Source organism: Cetorhinus maximus, chromosome 14 (genome assembly GCF_964194155.1).
Source record: "Cetorhinus maximus chromosome 14, sCetMax3.hap1.1, whole genome shotgun sequence".
NCBI classification, from domain to species: domain Eukaryota; kingdom Metazoa; phylum Chordata; class Chondrichthyes; order Lamniformes; family Cetorhinidae; genus Cetorhinus; species Cetorhinus maximus.
The window spans coordinates 17604192-17627833 of record NC_135892.1 but is presented as its reverse complement, the minus strand read 5'-3'; the positions used below and the strand labels follow the sequence as shown (position 1 = coordinate 17627833).

General features: G+C 47.1%; 1 protein-coding gene across 1 annotated transcript in view; it reads right to left on the bottom strand.

Moving 5' to 3' along the window:
* The window catches only part of syne1b (spectrin repeat containing, nuclear envelope 1b), a 447660-nt gene that overhangs the window by 156580 nt on the left and 267438 nt on the right, over positions 1-23642 (bottom strand). The window contains exons 90-98 of the mRNA XM_078556589.1: positions 19510-19704; positions 18965-19099; positions 13026-13199; positions 10138-10299; positions 9728-9922; positions 6729-6902; positions 3511-3702; positions 2292-2426; positions 1267-1391 (exon numbers count right to left, since the gene is read on the bottom strand). Of these exons, the coding sequence (XP_078412715.1) occupies positions 1267-1391; positions 2292-2426; positions 3511-3702; positions 6729-6902; positions 9728-9922; positions 10138-10299; positions 13026-13199; positions 18965-19099; positions 19510-19704 (1487 nt within the window). The remainder of the gene's footprint in view (positions 1-1266; positions 1392-2291; positions 2427-3510; positions 3703-6728; positions 6903-9727; positions 9923-10137; positions 10300-13025; positions 13200-18964; positions 19100-19509; positions 19705-23642) is intronic.

The window sequence follows — 23642 nt, the reverse complement described above, 5'->3', positions numbered from 1 at the left end:
GATCCCAAAAGTGCCAACTCCTTTCTGGGGAACTGTTCCATGTGCACCAGCTGCCTTCCGCAAGTCACTGCTGTATGATCCTGGTCAAGCGAATGTCAGTAGCTAACTCTGCCACACAATGGGCATTGCCATTGAACCTAACCATGCCTGAGATTGCCATTTAACGGGGCAGGAGGAGGAAGGTGAGATAACCCTTGGGGGCAAGAATCCAGGACTCATATTACTGTTACTATCACAGGGGCACTGATGCCAATTGGAGCATGCTTACCACTGTGAGGTCAGCTAACTCAGCACAGACTCAGGTCCATCTCAGTGCGTATGGCTCACACACACACACGAGACTCTCCCTCCACCTCATTCCCTTTGAGTTACTGAGGTTTATTTATATAAGCCAGTAAATCTAGGGTGCAGGAGCCTCAGTCCAGAAATTTCCAGTGGTAGAACTTCCCCAGGGCATCTTCAGCTCCTTTAAGCTCGATGGAAACCACGGTCACGCAGGAGGAATGGGAGAACCTCCAAGGATATTCACCCGCCTCTGTCCTGAGGTGTTTATCACAAACCTGGCTTTAGGTGGGTTTATTGAATGTGAATGCAGTTGTAAAGTAAATTAATGAAATACAAGAGGCCACTTTATGAGTCCGGATTGCTGACCGGGAGCTCTATCTAACAGCCACAAAGATCAGGGAGCCAGACACAAAATCTCCTTTGGGCTTCCCAGTATTGGACCCAGGAAGGAAGGCTATATCCCAATAGTCAGCTGTAGCTCAATGGGTTGCACTCACTTCTGAGTCAGAAGATCATGGGTTCAAGGCTCCCTCCGGAGATATTTACCACTCAATTAACATCACTAAAACAGATAATCTGCTCATTTATCTCATTGCTGTTTGTGGGATGCTGCTGTGTACTAAATTGGCTGCTGCTTTTCCTACATTACAGTTCTAAAAGTACTTCATTGGCTGTAAAGTGCTCTGGGCCATCCTGAGATAGTGAAAGTCACCATGTGAACACAAGTCTTTTTCTTTTACTGTACTTCATGGCAATGTTTGTGTTGGTGACTACAAGCAGATTTCAGCAGGTTTCCACTTGAACAAAGCCTCTAACCTTCAGCCGCAAACTGATGGCTAACACAGGGTTGGAGTTTGCAGAACGGGCAAAGAGGATTTACTGAAACAGGCAAAACTGAGTCCGACAAGGTTAATAAAGTCAAGGCTTCCCTGTTGCTGGGGAGAGGCACCCAATCTTTTAACTGGAAGCCTGGGTACTCACACAGCCTGCGGCCTCTGCTCCTCACCGACAGCCTCCATGCTGCTTTGTTGGGTCATGATCTTCTCTCCACTGCTGGCGACCGACCGCAGCAGGTTCTTCTGCTCTGCAAGCTGCTGCTCCAACTCCTGGAGACAGATTGAGAAAACAATCGAAACAGATCTGGGAAACAAAACCCTCGTCATCTACGGAGGAAACGGACCAGTGACCGTTAGCACCGGCCCTGCGTCCGCTACACACGCGATAGGGTTCACTGCTGAATCACTAGCTCATCCCACCTTGCTGACTGAACCACTGGGGCGCTTCCAGCATTTTCACTGGGGTTTCAGATTTCCAAAACCTGTGTTTTGCGCTTGAAGCTAAACTTCGTGTTGGGTTTACTGTTTTCTACAACGCCTGAACTTGTTCCAATATTGAACGTGTTAAGAGTGCAGGCGGTGGGAAATTGGCTCACAACAAACCTGTTGTGGAATAGATAAATGGTTGAAGGCCTGAGCTCCTCAGTCTTCAGCTTTTTTTTTTGAAGTAATTAATAAGAAGAATATTAGTCAGGTTTGCATTTTCTGCTGGATTCCTGCTTGTAGGGATGCTCTGTGCTCCTTCCCAATTGACTTTGAGGAGCACCTTATTTCTTACACTGATGCCACATCTCCAGCGCATCGTTCCTTCTGCTAATTGATTTACTTTTTTGTAAAAAAAAAGTGTTCTTGGGACGTGGTCAGCACCGGCAAGACAGCATGCAATGCTCAAACGTGTTCGCCCTGAGCAGGGGGCGGTGGGTCGCCATCTCTTTCTTGTAAGGAGTGGTTTGTTGGGCCACGTCAGAAGGCATCATCCACATACAGTGAGAACGTGTGCCTGTAGGCCAAACCAGGGGGAATGTGACAACAGTCCCTTCCCCGAAGGGAGTTAGTGAACCGGTCGGATTTTGTTGCAAAGGAAAGTAAAATGCTGGCCTTTATTGTAATGAGAAACCCTCATCCTTGGTGTTGATCTATGAGCTAAATATTAGCGAGTGGTCCACTTGCCTTCTGCCTCAGTAGGCTGTTCTGCTGGTGTTGATAGCGAGTGGCTCGAGCTTGTACCAGCCACTCCTGGACACTGGGGCTCGAGTGGAATGTGGAATCTATTTCCGTGTCCTCCTTCTCCTGCACCACACCGTGCTTTACCATACAGAAAACAAACCACATGCTTATTTGATGGGATTATATCACCAATTGCAACAATCCCCACCTAATTCTCTTGTGGGACAAATTTTTTTTAAAAAATTCATTTCAGAAGGGGCACCTTGAAAACTCAATAGTTATAGCCCTTCCCCATTGCCCCAAGTTTGATGCAACTCAGTGGCTTGCGAGACATCTTCAGAGAGCAATTAGGTGTCAATCACTTTGGTGAGAGTTTACAACGATAGGCCAGACCAGGTAAGGATGGCCTGGCACCTTTTCTAATGAATAAACCTGTTGGGTTTTTACAGCAAACCAACAAGCTTCACGGTCGCTCTTATCAATTTTTTTTAATTTCCAGATATTTCAAATTAAAACAGAAATCAAATTCTCTACCTTCCGCTGTGGGATTTGGACTCACATTCGCCGGATTAACGAGAGAGATGGAGGGAAGGACCTGGATTCCCTCCGTATCCAAAAATCTGTGTGTGTGTGTGTGTGGTGTGTGTGTCTGTCTGTCATGTGTGTGTGTTTGTGTGGTATGTGTGTCTGTCTGTCGTGTGCGTGTGGTATGTGTGTGTGTGTGTGTGTATGTGCGCGCGCACGTGTGTGTGTGTGTGTGTGTGTGTGTGTGGTTCGAGTCCAATATGACTCTGCTTCGGAACAGAACCGAAGGGTTTAAGAATTATACTGAAGTCAATCAGTCTTTGGAAAAAAATAAATTCTGCATTGCAAATAACATAAGTCAACAGCTCTGGCGCAGAATGTTGTAGCAATGAAGCCAGACAAAGTATGTTCAACTGCTAGATCGCTTCAGTCTGGCATTGAATAGGCCAATGCATCCCCAAGGTTTGGGTGGGGAGGGGGTTTCTATTAGGAAAGGAATCCTGGCAACAAGCACAAAGACAACATAGAAAGTTGCTTGGGACCAGGTGACCCACCCATCTGCCCCTTCATCTGCAAGAGATGGGCAGGGGGGAGAATTTTTAAAAATGTAGCATACCCTCACAAAACATTGCCGTGGAATGAGAGAGCTCCGCCGTGAACAATGCTGTTAGCAAGAGGATGAGAGTAAGAACCTTACTTTGATGGTGATTCTTCTGTCCTGCAGCATTTTCTGCAGTTCCATCAAACTCCCCTTTAGATTCCGGAGTTTCTCGGTCAGGTGCTCCGCTTGCCCCCGGGTCTGGGGCTTCCCCTCTATGAGCAGGTTCTCGCTGTTCATGAAGAGCTCAGAAACGGATGCCACTTTCTGCTCGATCTCCACCAACATGTTCTGTTGCAGCAAATACAGCAAGATCAACTCAAACCTTCCTCCAACACACACATACACACAGTACACACACAGTACACACACACAGTACACACATACACACACACAGTACACACACACACTACACACACACGCACACACACTACACACTACACACACTACATACACACACTACACACACACACTACACACACTACATACACACACTACACACACACACTACACACACTGTACACACACACTGTACACACACACAGTACACACACACAGTACACACACACAGTACACACACACAGTACACACACAGCACACACACACAGTACACACACACAGTACACACACACAGTACACACACACTACACACACACTACACACACACTACACACACACGCACACACACTACACACTACACACACTACATACACACACTACACACACACACTACACACACTGTACACACACACTGTACACACACACAGTACACACACACAGTACACACACACAGTACACACACACAGTACACACACACAGTACACACACACAGTACACACACACAGTACACACACACTACACACACACTACACACACACTACACACACACTACACACACACTACACACACACTACACACACACACTACACACACACTACACACACACTACACACACACACACACACACACCACAGCCTCTGGGAAGACCCATATATTTAGACCCATATATTTATCATAAGTAGCAGTTAATCTGATCCTTCAAGACACCTACTCTGTAAATAGTTCAGAATCTAAAAGTCTGAAACACTTTATGTTTTGCAGAAACATCCTACTTCACACGGCTGGTGCACAGGTTATTGACTGTGTGTCCTGGTCAACATTTATCCCTCAACCAACACCTAAAACAAATTACCTGGACACTACTGCATTGCTGACTGTGGGATCTTGCTGTGCACAAATTGGCCGCCATGTTTTGTAAATTACAACGGTAACTGCTTTGACCATAAAGCACTTTGGGACATTCTGAGGTCATAACGGGCACTATATAAATGCAAGTTTGCTTTTCTTCCATTGAGCTGCAGCAGATGCTCAGCAGACCGAGCCGGGAAAGGTTTGTTGTGGCAACAACAGATAATGATGAGGTGTTCCTTATGGGAAAATTCTAGCAATAGAAAAACACTTATCAACACTACCCCATTGACTGTCCCTCCACAGCGGCCAGCATTTGGTGATTATGCTAAATGGCCATCTAAAACTCATACGTACACATGTCAGTACCAGCCTTGCCTCAGTGGTAGCCTGAGTCAAAAGATCAAGTCCCACTCCAGAGACTTAAGCACAAAATCTAGGCTGAGACTCTCAATATGGCATTGAAGGGGTGCTGTATTACCAGTGATGCCATCTTTCAGATGAGATGAGATGAGATGCCTGCCAAGTGGGCTGAAAAGATTCCCCAACACTCAATAGAAGAAGAGCAGCAGCCTCCTCCCTAATGGCTGCCAGGTTTCCTACAATAGTGACTACACGTTTTGAAGGTATTTCATTGGTTGTAAAGCGTTTCTGGGTGTAATCAGATGTCATGCTAAAATCCATTATTAAAGAGGTAGTAGCAAGACATTTTGAAAATCATAATACAATCAGGGAGAGTCAACATGGTTTTGTGAAAGGGAAATAGTTTTTGATAAATTAGTGCTCCTTAAGGATGTTACAAGCAGGGTGAATAAAGGAGAACCAGTAGATGTAGTATATTTGGATAGCTAAAAGCCATTCAATAAGGTGCCACATAAAACGTCACTACACAGGGTAAGAGCTTATGGTGTTGGGGCTGATACATAAGCATGGGATAGCGGATTGGCTAACTAATAGGAAACAGAGAGTTGGGATATATGGGTCATTTTCAGATGACAAACAAACTAGTAATGATCAGTGCTGGGGCCTCAACTATTTATGATCTATATTAATGACTTGGGATGGAAGGACTAACTGTATTGTGGCCAAATTTGTTGACGATACAAAGATAGATAGGAAACTAAGTCATGAGGAGGATACTAAGGGATATCAATAGGTTAAGTGAGTGGACAAAAATTTAGCAGATGGAGTATAATGTGGGAAAATGTGAGGTTCTCTACTTTGGCGGGGAGAATAGAAAAGCAGAATATTGTTTAAATGGAGAAAGGCTGCAGAATGCTGCAGAATGGGGTGTCCTTGTACATGGATCACAAAAAGTCAGCATGCAGGTATAGCAAGGAATTAAGAAGGCAAATGGAATGTTGCCCTTTATTGCAAGGGTCATGGAGTATAAAAGTAGGGAAGTCTTGCTACAACTGTATAGGGCATTGATGAGACCACACCTAGAGCACTGTGTACAGTTTTGGTCACCTTACTTAAGGAGGGACATACATGCATTGAAAGCAGCACAGAGAAGGTTCACTAGGCTAATTCCAAGGATGAAGGGTTTGCCTTATGAGGAAAGGTTGAGCAAGTTGGGCTCACACTCATTGGAGTTTAGAAGAATGCAAGATAAACTTATTGAAACATATAAGATTCTGAGGGGACTTGACACGGTAGATGCTGAAGGATCTTTCCCCTCATGGGGGAATACAGAACTAGAAGGCACAGTTTCAAGATAAAGGATCCCCCATTAAAGTCGGAGATGAGGAGGAATTGCTTCTCTCAGAGGATCATTAGTCTTTGAAATTCTCTTCCACAGACAGCAGTGTCATTGAATATATTCAAGGCTGAGTTGGACTGATTTTGATTGCCAAGGAAGTCAAGGGTTACAGGGGGCAGGCAGGAAAGTGGAGTTAAGGCCACAATTAGATCTTACTGAATGGCACAGCAGGCTAGAGGGGCCGAATGGCCTACTCCTGCTCCTATTTCTTATGTTCTTATGTATGCTGTTCTTATGTTATACAAATCCAACATTTTTGTTCTTATACAAAAGCTATTTAATGACACAACTCATCTCAGATAAAAATCTAAACATGCAAGGGAAGTAATTCTTTATTATCTGTACTTCTTTGAGCTAGAGCCAATACCTGACAGTCAATGAGTTGTTCCTCCATGTCCATCTGCTCCTTAGGGACCTTCAGCGTAGCGTCTAGTGTGGCCTTTGTAATTAGAAGCCAATTGTCCAGTTCATCAGCCTCACTGAGATATAGTTGAAGAGCTTGTTCCTGGCGCTGTTCCTCCACCTGCTCATTCAGCCTCTCCTGAAAAAGCAATCAAGGCAACATTTTTATGCACTACCTTCGCTGCTCAAAATGCAGTTGCCTCTACATCGGGGAAACCAAATGTAGATTTTATTTTTCTTTATTCTCTCATGGGATCTGGGCATCGCTGGTGAGGCCAGCATTTGTTGCCCAGCCCTAGTTGCCCCTGAGCTGAGTGGCTTGTTAGGCCATTTCAAGAGGCAGTTAAAGTCAACCACATTGCTGTGGGTCTGGAGTCACATGTAGGCCAGGCCAGGTAAAGATGGCAGATTTGCTTCTCTAAAGGACATTAGTGAACCAGATGGATTTTTACAACAATCAATGATAGTTTCATGGTCACCATTACTAGAATAACTTTATATCCCAGATTTATTAATTGAATTTAAATTCCACCAGTTGCCCTAGTGGGATTTGAACCCTTGCCCCCAGGGCATTAGCCTGGGCCTCTCGATTACTAATTCAGTGATATTACCACCATGCCAACATCTCCCCAGATTAGGCCATTGCTTTTCTGAACACTCCAGTCAGCTCACAGGTGTGACATTCAGCTATTTGCCACTTTAAAACTCCATCCCATGTTGACCTCTCAATTCTTGGCCTGCTCCACTACAACTTTCTGACCTCAAACACAGAGAAAAAACTTCAGATCAGGGCCACCGTTTCCATTTGTGATGATTCTGCTGTGACTATTTACATCTCCTCCAGACCCACCTTTATTTCTTTACTTGTCCCATCACCACCCCATGTTTGCCTTACGCCATGATCTCTTTTGTCATTTAGTCACTCCTGCCTCCCCACCCAATCATAGGCCTTCTTTCTGTTCCTTCCTCCCTCTGCCGACGCCCCCACTTTTCCCTGCCTCTGTGCTTGTTTAAAAGCTCTTAATTCTCTAAGATCTTCTGGTTCTGACATTAACTCTGTTTCCCTCTCCACAGATGCTGGTCTCCTTATTTAAGGAAAGATTTAAACGCATTGCAAGCAGTTCAGAGAAGGTTTACTGGATTAATACCTGGAATGGGCAGGTTGTCTTATGAGGAAAGGTTGAACAGGTTAGGCTTGTATCCACTGGAGTTTTGAGGAGTAAGAGGTGACTTGACTGAAACATATAAGATCCTGAGGGGTCTTGACAGGGTGGATGTGGAGAGGATGTTTCCTCTTGTGGGAGAATCTAGAAGTAGGGGTCACTGTTTAAAAATAAGGGGTCACTCATTTAAGACAGAGATGAGAAAAAAAAATTCTCTCAGAGGATCGAGAGACTTTGGAATTCTCTTCCTCAAAAGGTGGTTGAGGCAGAGTCTTTGAGCATCTTTAAGGCAGAAGTGGATAGATTCTTCATAAGCAAGGAGGTGAAAGGTGATCGGGCGTAGGAGGAATGTGAAGTTGAGGTTACAATCAGCTCAGCCATGATCTTATTGAATGGTGGAACAGGCTCAAGGGGCCGAGTGGCCTTCTCCTGCTCCTAATTCGTGGGTTCGTATGTTGCTCGACCAACTGAGTATTTCCAGCATTTTCGTCTTTTAAGGTCACAGAGCTAAACGGGTGAAACGGGTTTTAATGGGCAATATTTTGTTGTGTTGCTAGAATAGGCGCCGTGCATCATAAGCTCTGCTGGGATGAGTCCCAACTGCTTCAAGCTTGCTTTTGTCCCACTTGAATTGTAGAATAATGTTGCTGCACAATGAGTGCCTACGAGTGATTAAAAGACAAGGCAATATGCTCATCACCTAGTCACACAGGAACATTCCTTTTTGAAGGCTTATTTATTTAGATATTCATCAGCTCCAGTAAGATAGTTCCCCACAGCTGAGAATATTAGGCTAATCCAGCCAGAACATTACAGGCGTCAAAAAACTGTGGACATCTTTTAGGGGTGTCTTTTGAGGTGCACTCGGTGACCCAAATTAAAAACATGGAAAATCGTAAGGGTTGAAAATATCATCAGCCCAGCTAGTCAACCCTCCTGGTGTCCTAGCACCTGTATCCAATAATGTGTTTCTCTTCAAAGTACTTGTCCAATTTTGCTGGCGTGATCCCAAGCTCTTTGCCCAGCCAACCCCTCTTGGTAAGCACTTACAAAGCCGGCCATCCTCTCAGTGAAATAGGTGTTTCAAGTCCTGCCAAGTCAGTCCTTCCCATTTCGCACTCACCCCCTTGTTCTGCTATCCCACACCAATTCAAAGAGCCATGTCCAATCCTCTACATCGTGGAGGCTGACTAGTTTGAAAAAGTCAGCCATGTTCCCCTCCCCCCTCCCCCCGTCCTCTCTGCAATGAGAAGAACCCCAAGTTGAGCCAATTCTTATACATTTTATTCTCAAGGCTTACCGTTACCTTTGTGCCTTTTCCATCACAGAAAGCTCTAAACGGTTTCCCCAAAATGAACACTTAAGGTCACCAGATGCTTAACTTTGCCCTGACTACAGTCAGCTCCCTTTACATACGTTTGTTACTGTACACCGTCTAGTATCTGCACCTCCCACTGATCCGCCTCTCAGTCCCATCACCTACCCTTGCCCCATTCAGTCCATCACGCATGTGCCTTCTGTCTGAAAGATCACTACACAGCACCATTTTCCCAACCCATTGCTCATTCAGCTCTCTTAACCTTCTCAACTCTAATGAAAAGAGCCCCAATTTTCCTAAGTAAAGTATCTCTTCCCTGGGCCAATTCTATCCAGGTGCACACAAGTCTCCTTTCTGGAATTTGATAGATGGTTAGCAACAACACGTAACAACAGCAGCCTTTGAATGATCAGACAAAGACGGAATGGAAAAGGCAGAATCCTTTAAGAACATGAGTGGGTGGAGAATTCAGAGTTTGCAAACCTCGAGAAGCTGTTTCTTTCCCAGTGCTTTCATCTTGATGGTGGCCATGCGCTCCGCGAGGACTGTCAGCGTGGACTGCATAGCCAGTTGGTCAGAAGTGTCTGTGTCCACAGTGTCGGACACCAGCTCTTCAGCAAAGCAGATCTGGAGCTCATTGATCTCATCCTGCAGCGTCACAATCTCATCCATCAGTGCCTGGGAGACACAAAACCACAAATATCCTTAATCCAAATCTAACAAACCTCAAGACTCAAAGGTTACCCGTCACTGTGATCAGAGCGTGGAGGGCGATGCTGGCTTCTTTTTGAACTAGTGCTGTCTGTGCGTCAGAGAGACGAATGCCTGGGGGAAAAGCAGAGTTCATTGATAGCAGTAACGAGCTAATCAAAGACACTACTCAAGAGCCATACCTGGTGCGCGGCCATCTGGACGTCATGGCTCTTGCCCGCATCGAGCGCCTCACCTAGCTTCCCCTCGATCGACTCCATCTTGGCTGAGACTGACTGGACAGAATCCTGATACTTCTGCTGTCGTTCAAGGGCCTCATAAAGAGTGCGCTGCTTTTCACTGATCTGCAACAGGAGAGGGTTTAGCGGGCAAATATTTACACAGCAAACTCTGTCAGATAGCTAGTTATCATGCATGTTAGTCTAACAGAATTTACTCTGCATCCCATGTGACCAGGATCACCTCCCCCGGAAAGTGTAGACTGGTGGAGAAAACAAAAGCATGTACACATACACATACACTCTCGCATGCACACACGCGCACTCATTAAAATCTCCGGCTCCTTCAGTCTACACACAAGCTTAAACATAAATTTTGAACATAGAAATATAGGACTTAGGAGCAGGAGTAGGCCATTCAGCCCTTCGAGCCTGCTCTACCATTCAACAAGATCATGGCCGATCTGGTTGTGGTGTCAACTCCAACTTCCTGTCTGCTGTCCCCATAACCCTCGTCTCCCCTGATCATCAAAAACCTATCTATTTCACCCTTCAATGGCCCAGCCTCCACTGGTTTCTGGGGGAGTGAATTCCCCAGACTAACGACCCTCAGAGAGGAAAAAGTATCTCCTCATCCCCATCTTAAAAGGGAGATTCCTTATTCTTAAACCGTGTCCCCTAGTTTTAGTCTCCCCCACAAGAGGAAACATCCTTCTGGCATCCACCTATCAAATCCCCTCAGGATCTTAGGTGTTTCAATAAGATCACCTCTCATTCTTCTAAACTCCAATGGGTATAGGCCCAACCTGTTCAACCTTGAAACACTAAATATTTCTTCTCCCAAATTGTGCATCTACCCCGTAATAAGATTTACAGACAAATCAGCTCTCTCCTCCTATTCTCATGCCATCATTCTTTAGACCATACTTGCTTTCCTTGGGAGTCATCCATGCCTCAGTAGTAGTATTATCCTCTGAGTCAGGAGCTTGTGGGTTCAAGCCCCACTCAAGGGACTTGAAGTACTTGCTTCAGGCTGATACAACCAGTGCAGACCTGAGAGAGTGCTGCATTGTCAGAAGTACCGGCTTTCAGATGAGACATTAAGGCTCCTTCTACCTTCTCAGTTTTTCTTCTTTCATGGGATGTGGGCATTGCTGGCAAGGCCAACATTTGCTGCCCATCCCTAATTGCCCTTGAGGAGGCAGTGGTGGGCCACCTTCTTGAAATGCTACAGACCAACTTTTCTGCAGGTTTGGTATAACTGAGTAGCCTAACTAGGCCATATCAGAGCACAGCTAAGAGGCAACCATTTTGCTGTAGGTCTGGAGTCACATGTAGGCCAGGCCAAATAAGGATGGCAGGTTTCCTGCCCTAAAGAACACTCGAGAGCCAGATAGGTTTTTACAACAATCGACTATGGTTTCATGGTACCATTACTGAGGCTAGCTTTATAATTTCAGATTTATTAATTAATTGAATTTAAGTACCACCAGCTGTAGTAGTGGTTATTTAAACCCATGTTCCATCAGCCAGGGCCTCTGGATTAGTAGCCCAGTGACATTATAGCCCATGGTACTATTCATAGAAGAGCAGGAGAATTCTCCCCTATGTCCTGGCCAACATCTTTAAAACAGATATTCTGGACATTTTTTTTTATTCATTGGTGGGATATGGGCATCGCTGACTAGACTAGCATTTATTGCCCATCCCTCAATTGCCCTTGAGAAGGTGGTGTTGAGCTGCTTCTTGAGCCGCTCCAGTCCACGTGGTGTAGGTACACTCACTGTGCTGTTAGGGAGGGAGTTCCAGGATACCATCTGGATGCCTTGTTTCCAACATTTCAAAGGGACTGCGCTTCACAAGTTCTTCACCGGCTGTAAAGCACTTTGGGACGTGCTGAGGTTGTGAAAAGCGCGAGAAAGAGTGAAAGTTTTTTTTAAAATTTACCCTTCCTCATCGAAAGCTTGTCCAGTTAATAATCCTGCCTCATCGTCCTACGAGTACAACTCAAAATCCTTCTATGTCTGTCATGGGGCTTTCGTTGCAGCTACCCCCTTTGATGGTGACAGTGTCAATAAGTTCTCAGCTGCACTCACTCTGATTGGCCCCGTGCCCCCTTGCGCTCCTGTTTCATTATATCAGAATGCAAAATGCAGCATAGTGGGACAAACCACACGTGTGTCCCACACCGAGCACTCCCGGGTAGCACCAAGAGAGGAAGGTCAACTCCGATAGCTCCAATTGTAGAGCACAGGTCCAACCGGCTGAATTCAAAAGGAAATTAGACTGTTATCTGAAAAGGCAGAATGGCTCTCCTTATGTGCTGCTGTCATAACCATGATTCTGGGGTGAAACGGCACAGTGGCCATGTTATTGGGTTGGCAATCCATTGAACATGAGCTCAAATCCCACTACAGCCCTTTGGGAACTTGAATTCAGCTCAAAAATAATCTGGGGTCAGCAGAAGCTACCATGAAGCTATTGGATTGTTGTAAAAATGCAGCTGGCACACAGATGCCCTTTGGGGAAGGAAACCTGCCTTCCATACCCGATATGGCCTACATGTGACTCCAGTCCCAAGCCTTCAGATTTAGCAAGTGGTTAAAGAAGGTCCACCACCACCACCACCACCACCTTCTCAGGGCAACCTAGAGACGGGCAATCATTACCACCTTCACCAGCGGCACCCACAACCCAAGAAGGAACAAAATTCTCCAGGTCCATCAGAGCTACGGGAGGGAATCAGCAGCCCGGGACAAAGGAGAGGAGCAAGAGAAGGAAACAAGGGGAAGAAAACAGATAAGGAGGAAGAATATTTATGGAGGAAGGTTATTCATCAGTCAGCAGCTCACCACGTTCTTTAGAGTTTCCCAGGAGCGCTGCAGGTCATCGAGCTTTGAGGAGGCCGCATCCCCCAGCGTGGTTTCAAACGGTTCTTGAAGAGATGCTGCAATGTTCATGTCCTGAGCGTCAGGAGCTGCTGTCTGCAATTCGTCCGCAGATAATGTTGCGTAATAAGCACTATCCTAGAAACATAAACATTTAGAACTGAGACTCACGGCTACAGAGGATCAAGTGACTATAAGCTGTATCTGTACATGCTACGGGGTTAGAAAAGTCAGGCCTTGAGATTGCTCCGACATGGACAGTTAACATCGCTAATAACTTTTATGGTATGGCGTTACAAGCAAATCTGGCTTCTCCCCATTTTCTTCTTCCCTTGTATCCATCAGGCTTCCAATTTTCCAACAGCCCTCCCCCACCCACACAAGCCTCACAGCACCTCACGCAAGGTAAAATCCCTGTTCCCGTTAATTCCCCTCTATCTCGAGTTGCCGATGCTAACAGATCCTGGTGCTCCGATTTGGGGCTTGTCCGCCATTGCAGCAACAGCACAAAGAACAGCCATTACGCAGCTCCCAGGTTTGAGGGCAGTGCGAAGCAGTGTGAAGGAGTCACAGGTTGATTGACAGGCTGGCGGGCCAGCTCACCATGCTCCTTCCACATAATGGGCACAATTTTTCGCTCGGTATGCGGGCGGGTACCCGACACACTCGAGCCTAAAAAAGCGTGCGATATTTCGGTCAGCGGGTGAGAGTCGGCAGCACGCACCCCGCCAACAATCAAGAGGCCTATTAAGGCCATTAAAGTCTCAATTAGCGGGGGCTTTTCGCTGCCCGTCCAACGTTACAGTCGGCGGGCGCGCAAATCAGCCAGGCGGCCTTTGCATTTTTGAGGAAACCTCATCCAAGGGCGGGATGAGGTTTCCGAGATTAATTCAAGAAAAAAGATAAAAATGTGTGGACACAATTTTAAACATCCCTATGTTGCGATGAGTCGTTCTGATGCGTGGACATTTTTTCAAGATTTTACACTGTTTGTATTGATTTTAAATTGGTCAGCTCCCTGAGGCAGCTCTCTGCCTTCGGGGAACTTTCCTTCTGCACCACCCCACGACCGCGCTAACTTCAACGCTCACCCTCCCCTCGCCCCGGCAGCGCTGAGCGTTTCCCGGCCGCTCCTGGGCCTGCCAAACACGCCGGGGTCAAAATCCTGCCCAATGAGTTATCGGCTACCCGATTACCGACACCCTTTTGCCTGTGCCGTCGCCTCAAACCAACATAGCCAAGGTTGGCTTTCACAAAAACCATACAGGAAGATAATGGTTTTAATATAAGCACAGCATGTTAAATTAATGGAGGGGTGGGGAGTGAGGGGGATGAATTTCCAGTGTGTTCGCCTGTCGGTCAGTCATTTTTCTGCTCTACTGATGTTACAGGGAGAAAAGCTGGGTGACGAAGGAGGAAATTGACCCCCATGATCTTTAAGGGGTAAAGCCACCTCGTAATTTTTATTCCCATTGGTTAGTCTCCCTCTCCTCACCCCCAATTACAGCAAAGTTAGTCATTCGCCCTGACCCTCTGTGGCCACTGCACATCGGAACCGGTAACATTCCTGTACATTTGCATCTCGTATGTCTCGCAAACGTTCAGGTAAACATGGTGGTCCCGGTGGGTGGGATCCCAATATTGCATCCCTCCATAACCTTGCCCCCTTCCTTTTTTCTGTAATCTCCTCCAGCTCCACAACTGTCTGAGAATGCCACATTCCTCCAATTCTGGCCTCTTAGACGTCATCGGTTTCCACCATTCCACTATTGCTGGCCATGCCTTCTGCTGCTCAGGCCTAAGTGTGAATTGTGTATTAGCAGTGTTTAATTATAGGCAGGTGGTGGGCATTAACTGGTGAGCACACAGAAATGGACGCTTATTGAAAATGTGAAGGGAGTTGAGTTCGGAAGTGTATGCTTGTAATGTTTAACTCTGTAAATAAATGTAAGACTGAGTAAAGATTGGCTCCAGTACTATCCTTCACCAACTGGTCGTCCGGAAGTGAACACTAAGCTCAGGAATTCCCTCCCAAAACCTCTCCGTGTCTCTATCTCGCTCCTTTAGGACTCTCCTTTGGCCAAGCTTTTGGTGACCTGAAGTAATATCTCTTTATGAGGCTCATTATTAAATTTTGTCTGATAAAATTCTTGAGAAGTATCTTGGATTGTTTTACTACATTAAAGGTGCTATATAAACACAAGTTGTTGTTCTGTCAGCACAGAACAAGGATTTTTTTTTTCAAAGTTTGCGGGTGTGGGGGAAAGAAGGGGAATGCTTATTACATATTGTATCTTCTCTAAACAAACTGCTGACTTGGTGTGGCTTTCAAGCAGGAGGCTCCAGGTCTGAAACCCTGGCGGGGCCAACTCATGCTCGCTATCCAGAAACCCGCCACGCATAGTGCCCATCTGTGGTTCCTGGGCACAACCAGGATTCCCTGGTGGCTCTGAAGCGATGCCATCCATTGTAGAATAGCTTGACAGCACTAACAGTCCAGCCCGACACACATTTGGAACAACCCATTCGCACTGGAACACTGATGTGGGAGCATGTGCCGTCGGCCAACAAGGAGGAAACTAGGGAAAATTGGGGCAAATAATACACTGTACAGAACGTCAGAATCAAGAGACGTATGGAGGAATAGTTACAATCCTTCAGTCATCGGAGAATTATGAACCAGATTAGATAGCAGGGACAAAACACTGGAGTCATCCTAATTGTAGCTGGGATGGTTTAAATGGGTAATAGTGTAGGAGAGGGACAATCGTCTCTGGGGGTATTAGATAACTAGAGGCATGACTCTAAAAATAAGAGTTAAGTTACCAGGGACATATCCATCCCATGAACTGAGTTCATCCGACCGAACTGCGATTTTCAGCATGGGGCCAGTGGAACCCTACAGGACTGCAGAGACCTTTCCCGGGAGACCGTGGAATAATCCGAGGAGCAACAATCACAGGCGGAATTTTCCCCTCCCGCAAGCAGTGGGAATCGTGGCTGATGGGGGCACTTAATTTCGCAGGAGACAAAAAATCTGTTTCCCGACATTGGGATAAACTGTTGGAATTTTGTTCTCCCGACTTTCAAGGCAGGTTAAAGATGAGTCGAGCTTCCCGACGGACAATGTCGGGAACCCAATTTTCATGCATTAGCATCTCACGCACGCTCATTAACCAGGTGCCTCGCCCGAATTAAGTTTCCTCTCCAAATTGAGTTATCTGCCAGTGAGAATTTAGAGCATTCAGTTTTACGACTGTGTATATGGGGCGTGCACCTGGCGAGCTTCACCTCTTCCATGAGTTTAAAGTGCGTACATGTAGCTCGCTCCTTCTTGAAGACTTTGCATAAGTTCACTCAAGTGCCGGTCGCAAATACTGCACCAAGGCTGGATAAGGGAGGCAGGTGAAGGCTGTAAGGAGGGGGGTAGGGTGGCAGAGTGGAGGCAGGGGGAGGCAGGCTTACAGGGGAAGGTGGTGGGGAAAGTATCTGAGGAAGTGGGGGGGGGGGAGAATGTTTGGGGAGCATGGGGGCAAAGTGGGTCCAGGGAAGGAGGGTGGGGGTAATGTCCAGGAAAGAGTGGACAGTGTGTCCGAGAGGACGTGGTCGCTGGTGTCAATGGTGGGGTCGTGAGGGGAGAGCTCAGGATACTGAGGTGATAGGAGGGAACAGCGGTGGGGGGCGGGGGGGGGAGTGTGATGCGGTAGGGTGGCAGGTCAGGATGTGTCAAGGAGGGGTACTAGACAGGTGATAACAGGAGGAGGCAGGGTCCAGGTGAGCATGGGGATGGTAACGGGTTTCGGTTCTGAGAGGAGGAAAGGCATATGGAGGTGGATGGTGATAGGCTCCCGGGTAACGGGAGGAGGTTTAAGGCTGACAGAGTGGAGAGGAATGGTGATATTGGGTGGGTTTCTGGTGATGGGGTGAAGTTGGTGGGTGACAGCGGGAGGGTAGAAAGTGGTGGAGCAAGTTTGAAAGGTGACGTGGACCATTTCTCTAAACTGACTTTGACCACACAGTTAGTCAGTCAGTAATCCCTCCAAGTGGGAGGAGAGTTTTCGGGTGGGTGGAGTTCAAGGTCAGCACAAGTGGCCAACTAAAGGGACACCCTAATAATCATGAGGCAACTGGATGTCAAAGATGCTCGGTTGTGTTCTCCTCTTTACGATGAAACCTGCACAGCGGCAAGTTTGTTCCCTACTCATGGGCCTCATAACATCGAGATCCCAGCAAGTGGAGCTGCCGTTCATCCTGTGCCATTTGCTATCGGCTGCAGTCAGAGGCAGGGATGAAGGGACGAAGGGAGGTGGATGCCTCCAAGGGTCATGGCTGGTGGAGGGCAGCCAACCTGTGACTCCAAACAGTCATCCTCCCAGGTGAATGGTCATGGCTGACAAAGGATCATGCGGCTTGTCCTTCTATGCTACCAAGGCAATGGTCTCTCTACAGGGTTTCCAGAGTACTGGAGACAAACGAAAAATGTCTGCGTGAAGATTCCTGCACCTGGCTCTCATCAGCCTAGTTAAAGAGCAATGTCTCCATACGCATTTATGTATGAACACGAGGAACACTCATCTCTGGTCCTCCAGGATGTCCTTTACCTGGAAGGGGTGGGGTGGGGACACCATGTCTAGACAGAGGCCAGGTGAAGGGCTTAGCATTTGCAGCTGGCTTTGAGGTGGAGGGAAATCTGTAAAAGACGTGCTCACTAAATGTATCACTTCAATTCGTTCACACATCCACTGCAACCCTGCCTTGGTGACAGCTCTCATCCAGGTGAGGGCCCGTTGCCGGTTGGCACAGGGCGAGGAGGAGCAAGGGGCCTGAGCAGCAAGAGGCTGGCGAACATGGACCACTGCAACGGCGAGTATTGGCCCGAGTATGGGTGTACCGCGGGCGGTGCTCTTACCTAGAAATGAGCGAAAGGCAATGCCAGAGGTGCCCGTGTATGTCCCGGGATGTGGTTGCTCACATCTGCCATAGCTTCTCTAGTATGAGCTGCAGCCACAACGACTCTGGAGGAGTAATACGGAGCTCCTGGCCTGGCAATGAGTGAATGTGTGTCCGGGTGCCTTTAAATATGGCGCCAGGACCTTTGACCCCACGAGGTAATGGCGGGGCAGACAACTTCCTGCCCGCCCCCACCATGAGATTCGCGAGCTCCTCACTGATGCACAATTGGTGAGCTCAAAAGCACAAGATCACGTGGGTTCACCCGTCCGGCGGGAATCGTGCTGACTTTCCCGCCCGCCACCAGACTTAGTCTCCAGGGTGGAAAATTCCACCCAGAAACTTTGAGAGGGGATGGGACTCAGATTACCAGCTTTTAGCTGTACGGAACAGAGCGCGACCTCCTCCGAACGGCCACCAGACTTGGTCTAAAGTAAGGCAGTGAGCGGCAGCAGGTCAGGGGCTTTCTGCGAGGTGGGAACGGAGTGTGGCTGCCATTGTGAGGGGAGGAGGACGCACTTGGAGCAGCGCCAATGGCAGCATGAAGATTTACAACGTGAGTAACTCTCAATGGGAGAGAGTTAGTAAACAAGAGGGTTGGCATTCAGTGGATGAGGTAGGGGGCTGGAGGGATGAGCTTCGGTGTACAAGTCAGGGCACTAGCAGGACGAACAAATGGTCCTTTCTCGCTCGTGAATTTCAGCAGAATGTTCCATTGTGCAGCAGTGACAAATCAGCTCAGGGCTGTATCCAGGTCTGTGATTTATCCCTAACCCCCTTGACACACGATGAGCTTCGGAGGCAAAGTACATTATTCAGCAATATACATTTTACAGGAATATGCCCTTCCCATGAATATGAGGGAGCAGTGGCCAAGATATACCAGAGTAATGCGATGTCTAACTACTGATTAAGCATGCGAACAGTGAAAAGGATTAAGCAGAAGATAGTACCTGGTTACCAGACACATCAGCATTAGGTGAGGGAGAGCGACAAGCGGTTGGAGAGGAAAGCTCACTGTTGGTTCCCTCTTCCCCAGACTCCTCAGTGACAGGTGAGAGCAGCGTATGACAGCGCCCAGCTGTCATCTGATACAAACCAAGCCAGAGGGAGCACGGTTCAATAAGGGAGAGAGAGAGAGAGAGATCAGGACAGGGGTTACATTAAATCACACTGTAAGGCACAAGTCACCGAAAATATTACAACCTTTCTTTAGTAATGTGAAACAGGCCTGAATTAAAAACTCAAAAAAGGTAACAAAAACTAGCGTTAACCCATTCCACGCCCCCCCCCACCCCAGCTGACTATCTGAGAGAAATCTCCATCACAGTGTGTTAACGGGGTGGGGGGAACATTCCAGGGTTGGGGGCGGGGAAAGGGTTAACTCACAAACAACAGGCAATGAGATAAAGCAGGTGATAAAAGCAGGAGGGTGGGTGATATTATGTTAGCACCAGTCGGTGAGCAATGGTCAGAGGGAGAAAGCCAGGAATCTTACCATCACCACAGAAGGGTGTGCCGAGTGTGAGGGCAAAGGTTCACCATCCAGCTCCTCCATCCCTTCAGAGAGTCCCTCCACCTCAGTGACTGTCAGCAGCATCGTGGCATGTTTTGCTTTCATGGTCAGCATCTTGCACTTGGTATTCAGCGCAGCAATCTGCTCCTGGTACCCCTTAATCTTCTGGGCGAAATCCTGCTGAGACATTGTTGATGGGACAAAAGAATAGGTCAGAGCCTCATCCAACGCCTCAGACGTTCACTCCAGCCAGCCCCTCTTCTCTGCTGGAACAGCCAATGAGTGAGGAGCCGGGGCTGTGACCAGATCCACGCATCAACAGCGAGCCCTGTACTCTCGATTTTCAGGGTATGCGAGAGCGATTGAGGCAGAGAGAGAGCGAGAGGATAGCAAAGCAGGAGCTACTACCACACAACCTCTAAAGGCAATCTGAACTGCACAAAACAGGAAATGAGCTGAGTGATTGGCTCTCTCCCATCCCCCCAGTGCAGAAAACACAGATCTGACAGAAGCAGCTCCTGCATTACCGGTTTCACACAGATCTGAACCAGCGAAGGAGGAAAGAGGCAATCTATCCATGTCTTTCCATTGTGTGAACGGAGAAACAGATGGCTGACTGCTAAATATCTGGGTCACATGGTGATGGGGCTGATTAGAAATGCTAGGTTCAGCGTTAGCTCTCCAATCAGTCGCAGCCTAACAGCTTCATGCAGCGGTCTGCTTAATGCTTCAAGCTTACAGCATTTTCTCCCAGTTGGCCCCATTATTGGGGCTAAACTGTAGCATATTAATAACACCCATGCAATCTAACCATTCTGCCAAATCCTTGCAGCACTCTCTTCTACAAAACCCTATCGTTTGAGAAATCAGCCCAGTGTGTGTGTTTTTTTTTAAATATCCGGTAGTACTGGCCCCATCACTGCGTAGGTGTGCGGTGATGAGAAAAGGAATCATGTGGTTTTTTTTTGTTAAAAGCTGCACAAAGGAACTCAGTCCCCTCTTCCTGGTCTATTAATCATGATCAGGTTCACCCTGCAGCCGACCCAGAGTCGGTTGTCAAATGATTTTGCTTTGCAGCAATGCTGCAGCATTCAGTTTGGACTTGGAGTCAGGATTAGAACCAGGCGTTGAACTGAAGCAGACAGAGATGCTTTTCTCAACCCAGTCGAGGCTTTGCTACCCACTTTACACTCTCTGCGAGTTATGATACTGGTTTGAAGGATACACTGATGCTCGCCGACACTGATCTAGTGTCCAAGCACGCACAAAAACTCCGGCTCGGTTCCGGCTCCAGCGGTGGCATAGTGGTATTGCCACTGGACTGGTACTCCAGAGACCCAGGGTCATGCTCTGGGGACCCGGGTTCGAATCCCACCGTGGGGCAGATGGTGAAATTTGAATTAAAGGTCTAACATTGCCGATTGTCGTAAAAACCCATCTGGTTTTAATGTCCTTCCTTTGGGGAAGGAAATCTGCCGTCCTTACCTGGTCTGGTCTACATGTGACTCCAGACCCACAGCAATGTGGTTGGCTCTTAAAATGCCCTCTGAACAAAGGCAATTAGGGGTGGGCAATAAATGCAGGTCTGGTCAGCGACACCCACATCCCATGAACGAATAATAAAAAAAAGAGTCTGGAATAAACTACTGCAATGTGACTGCACTAATGGTGCAGCCTTGGGGGCCCATGGCCCACTCTGTGAAAGTAGCTCAGGAGAACGTACACATTACAACCATAGTTACTTTTTGACCACTATAAACAGACACCCACTCCTAATAATTTGTTTCTAGCCTGATCGACAGTACTTCCACGTTCCACAGAACTTGGCCCTGGAACTTGCAGTCATTAGAAATCCAAAACCCCTCAACACCCTCCCTTGGACCTGTGAACCCCCCTTCACCAATCAGATTCATGGCTCCTTCATAAGCAAAGCAGAGTTTAAACCAGGAAATGTGAATTAGAATAGTGAATTCAGGGGTAAATCATGTACAGAAAGTGAGGGAATGATTAAGAAATATAGAAAGAAGAAAAATTATTTTTTTTAAATCTCCAGCAATAATTAAGATCTGTAAAACCAAAACAACATACTGTGGATAAAAGCAAAATACTGCGGATAAAAGCAAAATACTGCAGATCCTGGAAATCTGAAATAAAATCTGAAGATGCTGGAAAAACTCAGCAGGCCAGGCAGCATCGAGGGAGAGAGATATAGTGATATAGGTCAACAACCATTCATCAGAACAACAAGTGAAGAGGGCACTCAATAGAGCGCATACCTCTGCCACACTGTGCTAACTCAACATTATTATAATTACGCAGCTCTTCCCCGCCTGGTTGATGCCCTGTAACTACAAAGCTGAAAAAAGAAATCAGTTCACCAAAAGCTTCCAGCTCACTGAGAAGGCTTGAGGCTAACACACATCCAACAACCTGTTCTGAAAACTCTGCTCACATTTTGACAGCTGTGACAAATTCCACCACAGCAGCTGAGACAATCCACAACATTCTAAGACAATTCGCAACATTCTAAAACAATCCACAACATTCTAAGACAATTTGCAACATTCTAAAACAATCCACAACATTCTAAACAAATAACCCACACTGTTCTATAAATTCGCCCTAACTCCCAATGTTAACAGGTTCTTTGAAAAAAAATTCCAGGATCTGGATCCGCATCTTCGCCAAAAACTAATTAGTTCTTCTTTGGGCCATACCCAATCTGTGTACCAAGTTTTGTTGAAATCCGTCCATTAGTGTTTGAAATATATTGTTCACAGGCAAAGAAACTTAAAAACAAGGTCGAAAACATGACCTCTGTCCACCTTCTGTGGCAGGGGTAACAATAGTTTATATTTATATACTGTAATGAAATGTCCCAAGGTGTTTCACAGGAGCATTATAAAAAAAAGTGTGACACTAAGCAACAAAAGATATATTAAGTCAGATGACTAAAAGCTTGGTCAAAGAGATGGGTTTTAAGAAGATTTTTAAAGGAGGAAAGTGAGGCAGAGAGATGTCAGGAGGGAATTCCAGAGCGTGGGGCCTAAGCAAATGAAGGCACAGGCACTGCTGTTAAAGCGATTATAATCAGGAATGCGCAAGAGGCCAGGGGAGTACAGATATCTTGGAAGGTTGTGGAGCTGGAGGAGATTACAGAGATAGGCTGCTGGAGTGGAAGGTGAGGACGAGGGGAACCCTGTTATTGTTCCAAGAGGGAGGAGAAAGGGTGCGAGCAGAAGTGTGGGAAATGGGGTGGACACAGTCAAAGGCCCTGTCAGTCATGGTTTTGGGGGGGTGGGGGAAAGTCACTGGTTGAGAAAGGCTATCAGAAGTGCTGGTACAGAAGATTGCATCACCAGAGCGGATGCGACGTAGGCAGAGAAATTAGCAGAATGGAACGGAGACCTTAAAGGAAGCAGGATGTGAGAATGTGTAGTCCAGGTAGCTGTGAGAGTCAGGTGTAGTCTGGGTCCTAGTGAAACTTTCAAGCATTACAACAGATACAACTTCCAGCTACAGAATGAGTCAGCGCAAGGACTGAACCACCTCAGGAGCCCCATATCAACGTCATTGCAGCCCAGCCTGTTTCTGTTCCTCCAAACAGCATTCCTGTCCCCACGCACCGCGTTCCTGTCCCCACGCACCGGGTTCCTGTCCCCACGCACCGGGTTCCTGTCCCCACGCACCGGGTTCCTGTCCCCACGCACCCCGTTCCTGTCCCCACGCACCCCGTTCCTGTCCCCACGCACCCCGTTCCTGTCCCCACGCACCAGGTTCATACACTCATTATGTGTCAGCAGTGGCTCAGTGGTAGCAATCATGCCTCCGAGTTAGAAGGACATGTATGAGGCCTACTCCAGAGACTTAAGCACAAAATCCAGGCTGATGGTCCCCGCACTGAGGAAGTACTGCACTGTGGGAGGTACCATCTTTTCGGACGAGGTGTTATACCGAGGCTCTATGTGCCCTATCAGCTGAACGTAAAAGATCCCACGGTACTATTTTGAAGAAGAGCAAGGGGTGTTCAACCCAGCGTCCTGACTAATATTTATCCCTTATCCATCACCACTAAAAAAAAAACTCACTGATTATTGTGGGATCTTGCTGTGTGT